The following is a 16,729-nucleotide window of genomic DNA, read 5'->3' as shown; positions in this document are numbered from 1 at the left end:
ACACACACACACACACACACACACACACACACACACACACACACACACACACACACACACAGAGGGAGAGGTTAAAGTCTTCCAGATTAGGAAGAGGTCGGATGTGAAAGTGGTGAGATTGAAGCCTTGTCACTCAGAGGACAGGTCCGCTTCACTCCACTGTTAATCATCTTTCACTCGTATGCCTCCTGATGTTGGCAACACCCTCATGTTGGAGTAGTCCCAGCTGGTTCAAGTGTCATTCAGGCAATATCATAAAAATAAATAAACATGTGAAAATAAAACACAGCTCAACTCTGAATGGCACCAGTGGGGGCCGCAGGAGACGGATTAGGACGCTCTCCAGCCTCTTCTCCTTTTCGTGAAGCAGCTGAAAATGCGCTGCGTAAAGCGCTTTGCTCTTGAATGCAGGCCGCCCTGCAGGCATGATTCCTGAGCCTGCCAGCGGCCTTAAGCCAAGGTAATGAGTGTGTAAACTAGCTGCCGCGTCGCCAACAAAGGCGTCTTGGGACGTGATGCCATTGTCTCGGAGGGAATCGGCACCTTTTCTCAGTGAAATCCGCCTCGGATTGTCTGCGTGCAACAGGAGGTAGGGATTAAAAGATGCGGCCCTTGGAACAAATGGCCGAGGCAAGTCAGTCGGTACAGGTCGGAGGCGGAGCCGAGCGACACCCACAATTAAAGATGAACTTTGAGTGAACTAATTTATCTGAGGGAGGAGAAGGTAACGGGCTGCCCGCAGTCCCGGCAGCCTATAAAAGCGCTGGATGAGCAGCCCGGAGCCTCAGTAGCTGACAGCGCTTCACCTGAGCTCCTCGGACCACGACACGCTGCCTGACACCCACTCACCATGGCTATGAGCGCGCTGCTGGCCACCTTGCTGTGCACCATCGTGCTGCCCGTCCTGCTCTTCCTGGTGGCGGTGAAGCTGTGGGAGGTTTACATGATCCGAGGCAGAGATCCGAGCTGCTCCAGCCCGCTGCCGCCCGGATCTATGGGCTTACCTTTCATTGGAGAGACGCTGCAGCTCATCCTCCAGGTAACTGCACGACCCAGATGCATCTGTCTCAAGGGGACTTTTCACGGCTGCTCCACACACTGAGGGATTTAACACCGTACATGTTCCAATTTGAGCAGATCAACTTTTTATTCAGTGTCCTGCGTTTCCACCAGCTCTTTATATGAATGAAATGCACGTTTTTAATTTAACTCCATCCAACTCGACTTCATGTTAAAGATCTTGAAATGTGTGTTTGTAAAATATTTTAGTTTAAAAGATGTACTTACTTTAAATTCTTCTCGTTTTGCATGTCCTTTCCATTGCTGCTGTGTGTTGCCACCAGTCTGCAGGCGTTTTCCACTGTTTGTTTAATGGTCTTGGTGTGTGTTTCCTGCAGAGGAGAAAGTTCCTGCGGATGAAGCGGCAGAAGTACGGTTACATCTACCGCACACATCTCTTCGGAAACCCCACAGTGCGCGTCACCGGAGCGGATAACGTCAAGCAGATTTTGCTGGGGGAGCACAAGCTCGTCTCTGTGCAGTGGCCCGCGTCTGTGCGCACCATCCTGGGCCCGGACACACTGTCAAATGTGCACGGAGCCCTGCACAGGAGCAAGAAAAAGGTACGTCCCGATTCTGTTTAAAAGTCTGCAGAAAGTCTGTGAAACTTCAGTGTCCTCATGAACAATGCCCGGCCTGTGGCACTGCAGTCTTATTAAAGAAAATATTAGTTTTAAGTGCATGTCGTTCAGTGAGGAGAAAATATCTATATTACATCCACACTCTACAACTTGTTGTATTATAAGTACTGCATCTGATATTAATCAGAGACTAAATGAGGATGTTCACAAGAACCTCTTATTTTCAAATCAAATAAAAAGATCTGCTCTGTAGCTCTTTGAACTTGTTTTCACTTGAAATTGGCACTTTACAGGATTTTTTTGTGTCAACTTTCTTAAAGTAGTGGTTGATCATAAAAATAATTCACTTAAAAGACTGCACTACACACAGATTACCTAATAGGATTTTTGCCATGCACTAAGAAAATGTATATTCTGAGTTGTCGTATCTGTTGATTAAGCACATTGGCCAAAGAGTATCTTTTTGTCTTTAGAAATTAAGTTTGGATGTTCACCTCTCTGCTCTTGTCCAGGCCATCATGCGAGCCTTCTCCAGGGAAGCTCTGGAGCTCTACATCCCCGTCATCCAGGAGGAGGTGCGGGCTTCGGTGAAGGAGTGGCTGGCAAGGGACCCTTGCGTGCTGGTGTACCCCGAGATGAAGCGGCTTATGTTCCGTATCTCCATGAGGATCCTGCTGGGATTTGAGCCAGAGCAGATCAAGACTGATGAACATGAGCTGGTGGAAGCTTTCGAGGAAATGACCAAGAATCTTTTTTCTCTGCCTATCGAGGTGCCCTTCAGCGGACTGTACAGGGTAAGAGACGAACACCTAATTGTCTTGTAGCTACGCCGCGTTTCAATGCTTTAAAGTGGAGCTAAGGGATCCAAACTCGAAGGACCATACAAGTCATTTCGCATGATATTTAACAATGTTTAACACTCTAAAGCATCAGCTTCAAACACATGATATTCACTGCGGGGGTTTGCTTGACTCACGCTCTTGTCATCCTTCCTATTCTCCAGGGTCTGAAAGCGAGGAACTTCATCCACTCCAAGATAGAGGAGAACATCAAGAAGAAGGTGCAGGAGACAGACAGGGGGTGTAATCACACAGACGCTCTGCAGCAGCTTATCGACAGCAGCAAAAAGAGTGGAGAGCCCTTCAGCATGCAGGTAATGACTGGGTGATCACATTTGCCTCTATCCTGCTCATAAAGCCTTTGCCTAAGTTGGGGCCTAATGCAGTGTCTGCCTTTCTGATTCTAGGCCATTAAGGAGTCTGCTACAGAGCTGTTGTTCGGGGGGCATGAAACCACAGCCAGCACAGCCACCTCTCTGATAATGTTCCTGGGCCTGAACCCTGAAGTTGTGGACAGACTGAGGCAGGAACTAATGGAAAAGGTGAGTTATTTACATAGCTTGAGGTCCATAAATCCATTAATCAAGGCTGGTAGTTTTTTGGGTATGTCTCCTATCGCCTGTGCCTGCCATAGAGATCACTATTGCAAAGTAAACTAAATTGGTCATGTTTAACACTGATCAAGAAGGCAGGTCTTATGAACAGCACTGAGCTGCTTGCATCAATGACAAATATGCCTTTATTTGTGCAACTTGCTTTGGTGTTTGATTTGAGTCACTGGATATCAAGTCTTGTCCGAGCTTGGACGGAGAGCTGGGCTAGCAAGTGTGTCAACAGTAAACCAGCTGTAGTTTGATTCAACCAATGAGATTATTTCAGTTCTATCAATTAGCAAATCTGAAAATCAAGCTGAAATGACCAACCAGCACTATTGAATTCCCAACCATTCTTTTCTTAATATGCTCCTTTTTCTGTCATTGTGTTCAGGAGGAGCAGGGGATGGACTTCCAGAATCTGAACATCGAGTCTTTGGAGCAGTTAAAATACACTGACTGTGTCCTTAAAGAGACTCTGAGGATCAACCCTCCTGTCCCCGGGGGCTTCAGAGTGGCCCTCAAGACCTTTGAACTCAATGTACGTTAACAGAGATTTCTGAAGTTTGTTTGATTGGCAGATTGATGTGCACTGTTCAGAGATCATGCAACCCTAAGGGTCCCACAAGCATTTGACTGGATGTGTCCAAACAAGCTGCTCACACATTCTTTTCTCCTCACCACTTCAGGGTTATCAAATCCCCAAAGGCTGGAACGTTATCTACAGTATCTGTGACACCCATGAGGTGGCAGAGATCTTCCCCAACAAGGAAGCCTTCCAACCAGAGCGCTTCATGACCAAATTCCCAGGCGACTCTTCCAGGTTCCAGTACATCCCGTTCGGAGGCGGCTCCAGAATGTGTGTGGGCAAGGAATTTGCCAAAGTCCTGTTGAAGATCTTCCTGGTGGAAGTGGTCACACAGTGTCACTGGACTCTTTTAAATGGGCTGCCTACCATGAAAACAGGACCTACTGTCTATCCTGTGGACAATCTGCCAACCAAGTTTACCAGCTATGTACAAAATTAAACTGCGACTACAAGGGGCTGTTTCCTAAAAGTGGTGTGAAATATGAGGCGTGTATGTTTTTACTTCCAAATCCAAAGGTTTTGGAAGCACTCAGGTGTTCTTAAGAAAAAAAGGCTGCATTTTGACCTGAAGAGAAAAGAGGTTCTTTTGGATTTGTGTCCATGTGGTCATATGGCGTGAACTGTATATACTGTATATTAATTGAGAATGTATTTTATATGATAGTGTTAATTTTGAATTTGTATATATTCATTTTTTGAACATATGAACAAACTAAACAAGAGGCACTATACACAAACATGGCACACTTAAATCAACTCAGAGGTGTATCTATAGGATTATGTACATATATAATGTAGAGACTGTTTATATAACTTCTTATCCCACCTTATTTAAATGACCTGTGTTAGATTGTATCAGCTTTTTATTTAATAAAACTGTTTTGCAATGAATCTTGATTTTAACCTTTATTTTAAACTAGATAGAATAAAGTTAAATGTGTAGAAAGTCTATTGGAATGCCCCTCCCGAAAGCAGCCTCTCTCTCATCTCATCTGAGATCCGATCACGGTACGCAGGGGGCAACATTCTTTTAGCCGTGTGATCACAACTGTTTCCTTGGCCACATTGAAAACCGCCTATTCACCTGATACCTCCTGTGCACAACAGGTTCCTGATGGACCAGAAAGATCTTAACACTTCTCAGTTTGTCACATACATTGATTTAATTGTGTCCACCACAGCAGTATAGTAACATTGACTGGCACATATTATTTTCCTATTTCTTTTTTCAAATTAGTAAAAATCATATTCAGTGGTCGAGTTCTGAACAGTGCATTGATTTGCTGAGCCCCTCCTGGCTCCACCCTTACTCTGTCATACTAACAGGTAAAGTTGACCACAAGCATATCAGTCAGGCTGGCTAAAACCAACATCATTTGTTCTCCACAAACAGAAATGATATGCGTGTTTATTAGCATATACATCTAGGAAGTGAGGTCCAATCACACCGTCACATTGTAAAGCCAGGTCTGAATGGAGAAACACAAAAACACTTGTGGACAATTTTGTTTAGCAGTGAGATTGTGTTTGGAACTTGAGTCAATGTTCACTGATGATAGTAATGTACGAAACTGGGTGGGTTTCAGAAACACACACACATTTCATTAACTTTATCTAATCAATACGTTGTGAGAAGAAAAGGAAAATAAAAGACAAATCTAAAATCCATCAGACAGGCTAATGACCCTGGCAGATGAGCAGAGAGGGTGAAACTGAGTTCAAACTGTTGAGCTCAGTTTCAGGACACTCCACCCCCATTGGATCAGTGGAAGAGAGCCAGTAGTATGGATACATGGTCACTGACAGGGATAATTCCTTCTGCATATTTAGGGTAACAACCAGAAAATGGATTGTTGTTATATGTGATTTACCAAAGTTAATCTTTAGGACCACGCCATTTAAACTATTTTTATTTCGCCACCTTGAGGGGGAGACGGGGAGAGGAGCTCATTCGTACAAAGTTTCATTTGAGACTAGAAATCCCATCCTAGATTTGTATGCCTCCGCCAACCAACGCAGTTTCAGTTATATACGTTTGTTTCCAGATTCACCATGACCTTTACCTGTGATCTAAATTTGAACAAATTCCATAATGATATAGTTGATGCAACCTGATGATCAACAGGCCACTGTGACCTTGACCAAGGTAATCCTTGAGTCCAAGTGAGTGTTGTGCCAGATGTATTTAAATTACTGATGAATGTTCTTGACATATCACATTCACAAGAACAAGAAGTCTGGGTTGCCTTGAACTTTGAATGTTTATACCAGTTTATATTTGTGATTATGTGTCAACAGGAATGGGATGAACAAGACAAACCTAAAACGTAATGCCTATATATATTATACCTATTCTTTTTGTATACCATATCTGCCTATATACGTATAAACTGATCTGCATATATGTGGACATATGTACAGTTTAGACTGATTGGACCTACTTATGCACACATAAAGTTTTACATGCTTTGCCACTGCACTTTACTCAATAACATTTCTATACAAACAATATTTATGTAGTGAAGGGTGTATATTATGTACATATTCTGTATTTTTTTTATTTAAAATGTTATCTTGTGCCCTCTTGTCTACCTCCTTCTGAACCCTCCTGGTGTGTGGATCAATATAGTTTTTATCTTATCTTATCCTAACTGCACACTCCTGCCAGCACCCCTGAAGCAGTGTCTTTATCCACCCAGCCCTACTGTGGAGTATCTGAAGCTCGGGCGTGGCTTCTTGGAATACGGTTGGTGAGCACAGGTTTGGGTCTGCACACAGGCACAGGCAACGTCACTGTGATGCCAAAACCTCAGGAATCTGGATACAGTAACTGCACCTGCTCTTACTTACCAGAATATATAGTTCCATTATGTAACACACACACAAATCACACATTTTCATTGTTACATTTGTTCATTCCCTAATTACACAAAAGAGGAAAGACTAGAAATAACCATGTGCTGGATAATATCCCTCTCTGCTTGGAGGTTAGAGCTGATCTTTGGCATTAAAAAACTGTATACACCCCATGTCCCTTACAATGACCCTGCAGTAGATTACCTGGTTATAACAAACACTCATTGTGGATGTTTTGAGGTGCTGTCAATCTCAGCTGCAGCATGAAAAACTTTCACTGCTTGATTTGTAAGACACTAGTCTTCACTTAGGTGGCCAAATAAAAGCCTCCAGGCTGATGGTGGCCTAACTGGCAGATGTGCCTTTTTCACAGGTTGTTTCTCTCTCTCTCTGGTGCCGCTCTGATTTAAACCCAGCCTCCCTCCACTCCTCACCGACTTCTTAGCATTGTACTGTTGTCCCTGCTCATTGTTTATTACTGTGCTACTTGCAATTATTGGATCCACAAATGCTGAACTGTTGTACTTATTGTTAGTCACAGTGGCTCAGAGTTTCAGTTTAATGGCCAGATTGTTATACTAAATTGTAGCTGACACCTTTATGTCCAGCCATCCTATCCACGCTGGTTCAGCCCTCGAACGATGTGAATGAACTTTTCTGAACTTTGCCTCCTGTCCTTCCTCTAAAGAAACCGTCTGCTTCCCTCCATTGTTCCCCATCACCCAGTGGAGACCAAACTTACCACGGCCAAGGCCATTTTTGTCTACATTCGTGACCATTGTAGTGAATTTACAACACAGTGTTGAAAGAGGTTTGAAACTAGCTTGCTTTCAATTAGATCCTCAGGCCTGAACACGGTCCGGAGTAAATCATTGTAATAGCTGGTGAACTAGTGTTATTGAGGGCAGCGTGTTTATACACCGAACCACTTGTTGCCATGAACAGGAGAGGTGAGGGGGCGAGTCAAGAGATTGAAGATTCTATTTGAATTTTAAGATAATAATATCCCTGCAGAAATATCGTGTGCAGCGATCATCCAGTTTTTGACAACATTATTGCATGTTATCTCTACATCTGCCTCTTTGCACTACTACAGATATCCAGCACAGGAAAATATATTAAGTAAACACAGTTTGAAGAGCATTGATTCCATAACAGTAACGAGAGAAGGTAATATGAATGTCATGCTGCATACCAAAATAAAATCAAAGAATGTAAACAAAACTCTGGCAAATTGAGCTCTATTATATAACAACAGCTGGTCAACAGCTGGAAATACAAATGTTTTTAAGGGATGTTAATAAGTTGTGTGATGGGCTTTTACAAATTTCCATAGACAAAAACTTCTAATGTCATATTTTTTTTTTCTAAAGGCCTTTGTTCACTGATAAGGGCCTAAACGTATGCGTGCATTAAACATATGGTAGAGGGGGCAAATAATCTTATCAAATGAAAGTCAGTGTGGTTAATCACGCACAGTAAGGATGCACTTTAATGTCAATGGGCATCTGTTTGGTTTGATGACCGAGTTTCACAGAGAGTCAATTGGCTTATAGCATCTGTGGTGAAAAAGTCAATGTAAGTCAATGAAAGTGTTAATTCCTCAAACTGCGTTGGCACAGCGTCTGCTGGCCCCTTGGCCCCTGCTGTGGAGCTGTATGCGTGCCCAGTAAGAGATGCTAATGGGATCGTTAGCATGGTTGTTAGTGGCTCACTGTGATTATTCATAATTTGAGAGAGCGTTGACAAGTTCAGCAGGTCAGATAGAGGTGAGCACTCTGGGAGAGCTTCTTAGTGCATCAACATTTCTTTATCACACTATCTCTGATCAAGGTTTATCAACTACTGTTTGTTATGGTAATGATGAAATGCATTCGGAAGGTTCTCTGCACAGACTCGTTCATAACAGAAAATCCTCTGCGTTATTCAGAGGACCTGCATACCACATCCTCTGCTGCAGCCACTGATGTCTGTAAATAAACAAGGAAAAGGTAGGACAGCCAAACCAGATTTAGGTTGTTTTGTACAATGTTGAGCATTTGATCTGGTTTGATGAGAACACTGAATCAACTCACTGTTTCAGTATCCTTACACACTGGCTCTGTGTTTTCCCTGAGCAACGGAGTGAAATTCACTCTTTAATTGTGTAAATACAGGGGGTGAATTTCCTCTACAGATAATGATTATGTTTGTAGTGGCTAATTTCTACTTTTTGAGATCAGCAACGCCTCCTGTTTGCGGACCACACTGCTGGCCAGCGCGACCACACAGAGTTTTCTGAGTGGGCAGCCCCCAGTACAGAGGTAATGATGCATCAGTCACTGAATGTGTGCTTCTTCTACAGCAGACAGACAATCACTGTCGAGACTGATTCTGGTTTGTTGAACGTTTGTATAAATACAGAGGCTGTATTTTGTCTGCAGATAATGCTACTGTTTGTGGTGGCTAATTCCAACTATTGGATATTACTGGTTCACCTTGACAATGCCTGTGCATGAATGAGGGGGTGTGGAGCCTCTGAATGAGCAGTGAAGGAAGGGGTGTATTTGTTTTCAAATATCCAATGTTGAAAGAGTTACCCTACCTTTAGCTGTGCTTAGTTGCAGATAACTTGGACGGAACTATTTGACTGACAGAGTCTCTGGAATCTTCATGTCACGTCTCATTCAGACACCAGGGCCATTAAGGCACACCCGAAGGGGAAAGGTGTTTACATGAGCTGCTTTCAGTCTGCACTGAACTCTGGACATTCAGTTTCAGCCCCCTAGTAAAAAGTCCACAGAATGTCCACAGGAGTCAGTGTGAGAACACAACAGCAGATCCCTCTGCAGGATTCACCATGAGCGACTGGGCGTGTTTTTATAAAAACTAGAAATATCTATAAAAATAAAAAAATGTCTAAGGACCTTCTGCTTCTGGGCTGACATCGGTCTCGATGGACTATAAATAATCTCAGCAGAAGTTAAAAATTGTTATACTGCCTCTGGCTGGTGCACAACTCCTCGCCTGAACACTCCAGAGATTCCTGTGTTCTAAAAGCTTCTGAGAGGAGAATCTCCCACTTCGTTGATCAGGTGTGAAAGGCAACCTCCAAGAAAGAAAGGCTGGGCCCAAGTCTGCAGACATTCTCTCGAGTTTATATCTGAAAACGACTATATAGTCACTTTCAAATTCACATACACTCAAACACAGATACATGTAAGAATGGGCTTACCTTTGCACAGGTCGCTCCCCATTTTTCCCAGCTCACCCCAACCGGTCGAGGAAGATGGCCGCCCACACTGAATTTGATTCTGCTAGAGCAGTCATTCCAAAAGTGTGGGCCGCGGCCCCCTGGTGGCCCGTCTAGCCACTGCAGGTGAGCCGTAAAGGCCTCAAATGTGTTTTTCTTCTCCATGATTTTCTTGTTGTGCTCTGTTATACAAACGGCAAGAATATGTGTTATCAATCCACTATTTGCACTTCATGTTTTTTACATTTGTTGCTTTGCAAGTTGTTACGCTGAATACATTTTTGGATTTGCCCACGTTCGTATACAGTTATTTTGGCTATAAACTAAATAATATGTATGGTAATTACATTACATGTCATTTAGCTGACGCTTTTGTCCAAAGCGACTTACATTTTTAGTACACTCAACATTTATGAGGGGCCATTTAGGGGTTCAGTATCTTACCAAGGACACTTCGGCATGCAGATGGGGAAGAGTGTGGATTGAACTGGCAACCTTCCTGTTGGAGAACACCCACTCTACCCCCTAGTCCACACTGCCCCACGTGAGTGTGGTTCTAGTCCTGTTTGTGAAATCATATAGTTGTGATCAAAGGTGTGGGTGGGCCCTGCACAAATTTTTCGGTTTTCAATTTGGTCCACGGCATCCGTCAATTTGGGAATGGCTGTGCCTGAGGTTCCTTCAAGTTAATGAGGGAGTTTGAAGTATGGAAAGGTTTAAATTGATGGAACTTGCTTCAAACTAACCAGAACTAGGGCTGTTGAGTAAGGAACAGCTTGTCTGACATTCAAAGTTCTTTTATGTTAAATGTAATCTAAACATGTGCTATACCTGGGCTCCACAATGGCCAGTGGCCTTTACATTCAATCAAGCTGCACCAGATTGCTCAAAGTCCTATAATTCCGCTAAATATGCCTGTTTTATCCCCTTACATTATTATCTGGGAATTTGGTTTAAACGTCAAAAAACAAACGTTGCTAAGATAAATAGTAGACTCATTGGTACTGAGCAGGGAAAGTTTGTGCTGCTAAAGGGATATTGGAGCAGGGGGTGCCATTCTGATTCAGTGTGTCCATTTCAGCTGCTATAGAGGATTTCACCGTTCACAGTTGAACATAAAACATCTGACAGCTTGAGAACACCCTCTGTCATCCTGTCAACTAAATAGCACAAGTGGAGATGAAGGACAAAGGGGAAAAGGAATGGAAAAGATTAGCTAAAGAATATGTCATCCCTGTGCTTCCGTGTTAGATTTGGATGGATGGTGAAAACCAAAAGTTGTAACCAAAACCAAATGTTGTAATGTCACAGTAAGCTGTTGGACACGGCTTACTGGTATGGTATGAATGAACTTCTGACACACTTGAGATAGTCACAGGCAAAACCAGGAAACGGGTGAAACTACGTATTGCCATTTATTATTTTCAGTTAAGCTTGTGTCTTTTTCTACCAGCATCCATCCTATATCTGATTGAAGACAGTGGTCCAGGTGCCTGCACTTCTCACTTGGGAGGGAATGCATGAGTGACTTAAGAATATGTGTAAAATATGTGTGTGAATGGTTGAATGTGTGTATAAATACAGACCCAGGTTATTCTCTCAGATGATGCAGCTTGTCACAGAAGACAAATACAACCCCATATTGTACTGTTTCAGTTTGAGTTATATAAGGGTTTTCCCAATAACAGGTAATAAAACATGCTCGTATTCATAATTCTAGCATACAAACACAATGTGACCATCATTATCACTGATGTCATGAGTTTATATTTATCTATACATCTGCCAGAAGTAAACTTTCCATAAAAACCCTCCAGGTCAGGAGTCGTCACAGATATGAGAACAGTAACCCAGATAGCAAGGGCTTGTTTTCCTGGTACTGTTAATGTGCGTTTAACAGAGCACAGTGGTTGTCACCTGATTGGCACTGTTGCTTCACTATAAGAAGGCTGCTGTGTGTGCCTCTCCTCACACACACACAGGTTAGGTTCCTTGGCGACTCTAAATTGAGTGTAAATGGTTGTTTGTCCCAACATGTCAGCCCTGATGGCTGGTGACCTGACTATGGTACAGAAAGAAACCCACAGGTCAGGTGTCATTACAGATAGAAGTATAATGACCCAAATAGCAGTTTTTTTTTTCCTGGTAATGTTGAAGGAGGAGTACACTGCTACTTGAACACTATCTTAGTTAAAGTAACTTTATCTACATCTTGAGAAGTGATGGATTTCACATTTTGAATAGGTTACACTTTTGTGTTGTTGCATTGTTGCGCTGTTTTCAGGCATGAACTGTGGAGAATGTCCTTACAGTTGGGTCCAGAGGTTGCCTTTCACACATATGAACACCTCTTTTTCACCCAGAGATAAAAGAGGTTATTACTAGGTCTGACTTTGAGTGATCTCTGCTCTATACTCTATCTGATACAGGAAGTTGAAATATGGACACCATCACCTTCAGAAGACAGGTTCAGGGCAGTTGAGGCGTAGAGAAGTAGACAGTGGTGTATATGGTGACATAATGATGTGGCTTTAAGGCGGTTCACTTTGGTGCAAAATGGGTATATACGTCTCTGGCACTACTTAACATCGGCCTACAGGTAGCTAGTAGTTACCTCATACACAAAATGCCTAAGACTAAATGATCTAAAGTGACCATATTTCAAGCGAAAGGATTCCGATACCAGGATGTGCAAAAAATTTCTGAGCAATAGCCCAGAACTGGGAAGTCCTGGCGGCAGCAGCTTGCAGGGTTGGTGTTGGTGTGCACATTGTTATTAGTGATCTGTAAACTGCGAGAAGGAGACGAAGGAAGGGAGGAACATGACAAAGTTATCACCTGGTGATGCACTGGATGCATTTGAAAGTAGAGGATGCTCCGTGTTTGACTCTTTGTGTGACCTCATGACAAACACGTCAGTGTGGGCGAGGGAAGACAGTTGATGATAAGTTCAGAGTATTTTACTGTATAAAGCGCTGAAACTGTTGTTTTTTAAACAATATGTTTGTTGAGTTTTCAACATAATACAAAAGTACAAAGAACATAACAATATAAAAAAGATAATAAATATATAAAATGCTGTATGCACATTTACAAAATCCATTATTTTCACAATGGGGCACATTAATACAGTAACGGCTAATGATGCAAAACACAAGTTTATACTAAATATATGTCAAATCAATGTGTAGAGCACTGACTGTTGTAGTCTGATTTGGGAATTGAAAAGCTTATTTTGTAAATCACAGCAGTAAAAGGCAAAAATACCTTTTTAAGCCCAAATCATGAAGCTCGTGAAGTTGCACGCTTCAAGTAGTAAAGAAATAAATCATGTACAGAACTGAAATTCTTTGGTGCATCAAATTGTAGCCCACTGAATCTGAATCAAATCGAATTGTGAGGTGCTTAGAGATTCCCACCCCTAGTTGGTTTCAAGTAAGGACCCTGAACATGAACGGCATACATGGTCATTTTCTAAAAGAGCACTTACAAATACACGTCTGCTAATTTTAAGATCCACAACGGGCATCATGTTAACATTCTCCCTCTGTTTCAGGCTGAAAGAAAGGCTGAGGAAGGATTAGAGGACAGAGCAGGTGAGGAGGTGAGGAGGTCACGAGGGTCACGTCACTGAACTTTTACAAGGATTCCCCACTTTCATGAGCCTGGGGAGCAATCAAACATCTAAAAGACAATAAAGAGGAAATAAAAGACACAAACAAAACTTTTCCTCCAGTGATGTTAACAACCCCAACACGTCATTTACATCCAAATACCACACCTTGCCCCATAAGCACTGATTGCCCAGAGTAGACTCTCTGATGTCTCGGAGACACACACACACATACGCGCACACACACACACACATACACACACACACACACACACACACACACACACACACACACACACACACACACACACACACACACACACGCACACGCACACGCACACGCACACGCACACACACAAACACACACACACAGGCATGTTAAATTGGACAGCAAAAATCAAATAAATAAATTGTTAAGTATATATTTACACTACAGATCAGTTATCCTTCCTTGCATGTACACATGTACATTGACAGACACACACACAGACACACACCTCAGATTATCTGATAGTGTGGTAGAGTGCCATGGAGAGGCCAAAGGATCTAACAGGTCTATGCCACATCTCAGAAACCATTATTCCTTTGATGAGAGAGAAATAAAGAAAAAGGCTATTGTCTTGGGGCAGACGCCAATATAGCTGTTACATCAAACTGACAGGAACGACAGAAAACCCCTCTCGCTCTCTCTCTGTCTCTCTCTCTCACACACACACACACGCACACACACACACACACACACACACACACACAACACACACACACACACACACACACACACACATTCAGGGGTCACATATGGCCACATTCTTTTAGTTGGATGAACGTTAATGCTGGGCCATATTGAACACCTGCCTCCTCAGCTGACATCCTTTGACCCTCTACAGTTTCATACTGATCCAAAAGTATTGATGTGTTAATGCCATATTTGAACAGAGCCTTTACATGTGTTATTTTTTGATGACTAAGCATCTGTGTTAACTGTTATCTTGTTCTTGTTGCATTTCTAGTGATAAAATAATAATGTAATATAATGATCTCTGTGTGGGATGAAACCAACTGAGAGATGTGATTATCTCCAGGAAAATGTTGCCAGCATGGCACAAAAGAAAAAGGCCTCACCGCTCTTCCAAAAAGTCAGATTACGCTACACATCTGAGCTCTCTGGTCCCATCTCTGTTAACAATGTAAAATGAGTCCCTTTATATAGATATGGGTATTAATGGAAGATAAACTAAAGTTCAACACATATTTGTGAGGCTGAATATATTCAGAAATGGGCGATGTCACAACTAAGTTTTATTTAGAGTCATCTCTACGTCGTACAGTCTGGCCACAGCTCCAGTGAATCACATCGGTGTCTGTACAGAGATCGAGGATGACAGAGAGAAAGTTTGATCACAACAAAGTCGTTTCTGTGGTGGGGGATGTGTGAAGGGGATCAGACACATCATGAAACAAAGAAAAAGAGAAGGTTGAAAAGAAGACAGGGAGGGAAAGACAGAGTAGGCGTGAAAGAATGCCTAGTTCTGGAATGCATTCAGAGGTTACCATCCAAGCACTTTCCACAAAGAGCAGCACTTAGCTACATGTACTGAGGCTGTAAGAGCCGGCTGGTGACAGACAGAGCGCGTTAAGGTGGAGAGCAAGTCTGGTGTAAGCTACCAGTTCAACCAAGGTGCATCAGTAACAAATGAGATTACAGCTTAAAGTATGAATCTCCAAATATTCTTTCATTTGGAGATTCATACTTTAAGCTGTAATCTCATTTGTTACTGATGTACAATTACATATAACATTTTATTAATTGGTTTGTATTTTGTCGTTGCGTGTTCGTTTATCCTAAATATGAGAAGAGCCGAACTCGGTTTGGTTCAATCAAGTATTTATTTAGAAAGCAATGAAAAGGTATGAACAGCAAAACAATGGGCATCCAACAAACTACCCCGGCACTCTAGCAGCCACCATATATGACCCTCAACATATTCAAATTTTGTCAAATTCTCGAGTTGCATCAAAATGCATCAAACAGCCGGCATCTGTAATATATTATAACAGTAGGTAGAACAGGATTGGTAAATAACGAGGGGAAGTCTTCCTTGGTTCTTCCTCGATAGTGCGCAGGCGTAGTCGCCATCTTCACAGACACATACACAGAGAAGCTAATATTTAAAATCCCAACAATTTGAACAAAACAAGATGATCCTCTCTGTCTCTATGGAGTTTATTCAGCTGAGATATACATTACATAGAGTAGAAAGAGTAGAAACACACAACAAACACAGCAATGAAATGTGTGTTGGCAGTGGCAAGCTGCTCCAGTCAATGCTTCAGGTGTGATATGAAATGTATTATATTTCCATATTGCCTAATGACATGCTAGATTACTTGTGACAGGAGAAAGGGCTCAACTGTTTGTCACTATCAGGCATTATTCAAATGAATGAGAGGTTTAAACAGTGACCAGCAGCATTAGAAGCGACCCCACAGATCAGGGGGGGGGGGGGGGGGGGGGCAAGGGACTGAAAGCTGACCACCAGTGGTCACTATAGGCACATCCTGATGTCAGGTGTGAACGGTTTTAACTGGATCTACACACAATTTGCACCTGAATCCAGGATAATGGGACAGAGCCGGACTTCTCTTTGGCACGCTGCCATGTCCACACAGACGGACAGACAGACACACACACACACGTATACATGCAAAGCCAACCACCCACACCCACAAATGCACATTTTGAGCAAACACATCTATCATCCAGTTTCACTTTATGTTGGTTCTGTGTATTCCCATGATCCGTCACAGTCTGAATGTTTACTTTACTATCAGCCATCTTTCATTGTCACCTTCAAAGGATTATCTGGTCTTCTGTGTAGAGTGATGTGTTTCAGAGAGAGAGAGAGAGAGGAACAGAAAAGCCAAGAGCTGGAAGAAGAGTTTTGTTGTAATGTTCTTAACAACTGAAAAAAGGACAATTAGCATGAGAGAAATAACACAACAACCATTTTCTGCTTCTAATCCCATGGTTTATTTTACACATAATGGTAACTATTCTCACAGCAGTAGTTATAATGTATAATAGAGAGAAACAAATAGCTATAGTTATAATGCTATATAGGTTGGAGGACGAGACATTATATGTGAGAAATTTAGACAATAACTTAAAGCGCAGCACAGCACAGCACAGTTCAATGAACTGGTCCGATCATTACACACCAGCCTCACACTACCAGCCAGCGTCTGAGTTGAGCAACTCTGTCTACAACTCCATTATTGTCTTAAAAGCCATTATATATCAGCTGCCACCATGGAAATCCTCCATCAGTTTGGTGCATTTAGCTTAATCTAGAACAAACACTTTTCT

General features: G+C 42.4%; 1 protein-coding gene across 1 annotated transcript; it reads left to right on the top strand.

Moving 5' to 3' along the window:
* Nucleotides 1-850: 850 nt before the first annotated feature.
* Nucleotides 851-4,552, top strand: LOC128426926 (cytochrome P450 26A1). Its single transcript, XM_053413992.1, has 7 exons — nt 851-1,039; nt 1,398-1,622; nt 2,153-2,434; nt 2,644-2,793; nt 2,887-3,021; nt 3,476-3,613; nt 3,762-4,552. The coding sequence occupies exons 1-7, from the start codon at nt 851-853 to the stop codon at nt 4,098-4,100; spliced, it is 1,458 nt and encodes a 485-aa protein (XP_053269967.1). The 3' UTR covers nt 4,101-4,552.
* Nucleotides 4,553-16,729: the final 12,177 nt, after the last annotated feature.

The sequence above is a fragment of the Pleuronectes platessa genome, chromosome 21 (assembly GCF_947347685.1).
Source record: "Pleuronectes platessa chromosome 21, fPlePla1.1, whole genome shotgun sequence".
In the NCBI taxonomy this organism is placed as follows: Eukaryota; Metazoa; Chordata; class Actinopteri; order Pleuronectiformes; family Pleuronectidae; genus Pleuronectes; species Pleuronectes platessa.
Note: the sequence above shows the minus strand (reverse complement) of the source record. Positions and strands in the feature narration are given on the sequence as shown.

What these genes read in the sequence shown, in the direction of transcription:
- LOC128426926 (XM_053413992.1), top strand. Translation starts at nt 851, where the DNA reads ATGGCTATGAGCGCGCTGCTGGCCACCTTGCTGTGCACCATCGTGCTG. An exon ending in CGCTGCAGCTCATCCTCCAG is followed by an intron (nt 1,040 to 1,397) that starts GTAACTGCACGA and finishes TGTTTCCTGCAG; the next exon opens with AGGAGAAAGTTCCTGCGGAT. An exon ending in TGCACAGGAGCAAGAAAAAG is followed by an intron (nt 1,623 to 2,152) that starts GTACGTCCCGAT and finishes GCTCTTGTCCAG; the next exon opens with GCCATCATGCGAGCCTTCTC.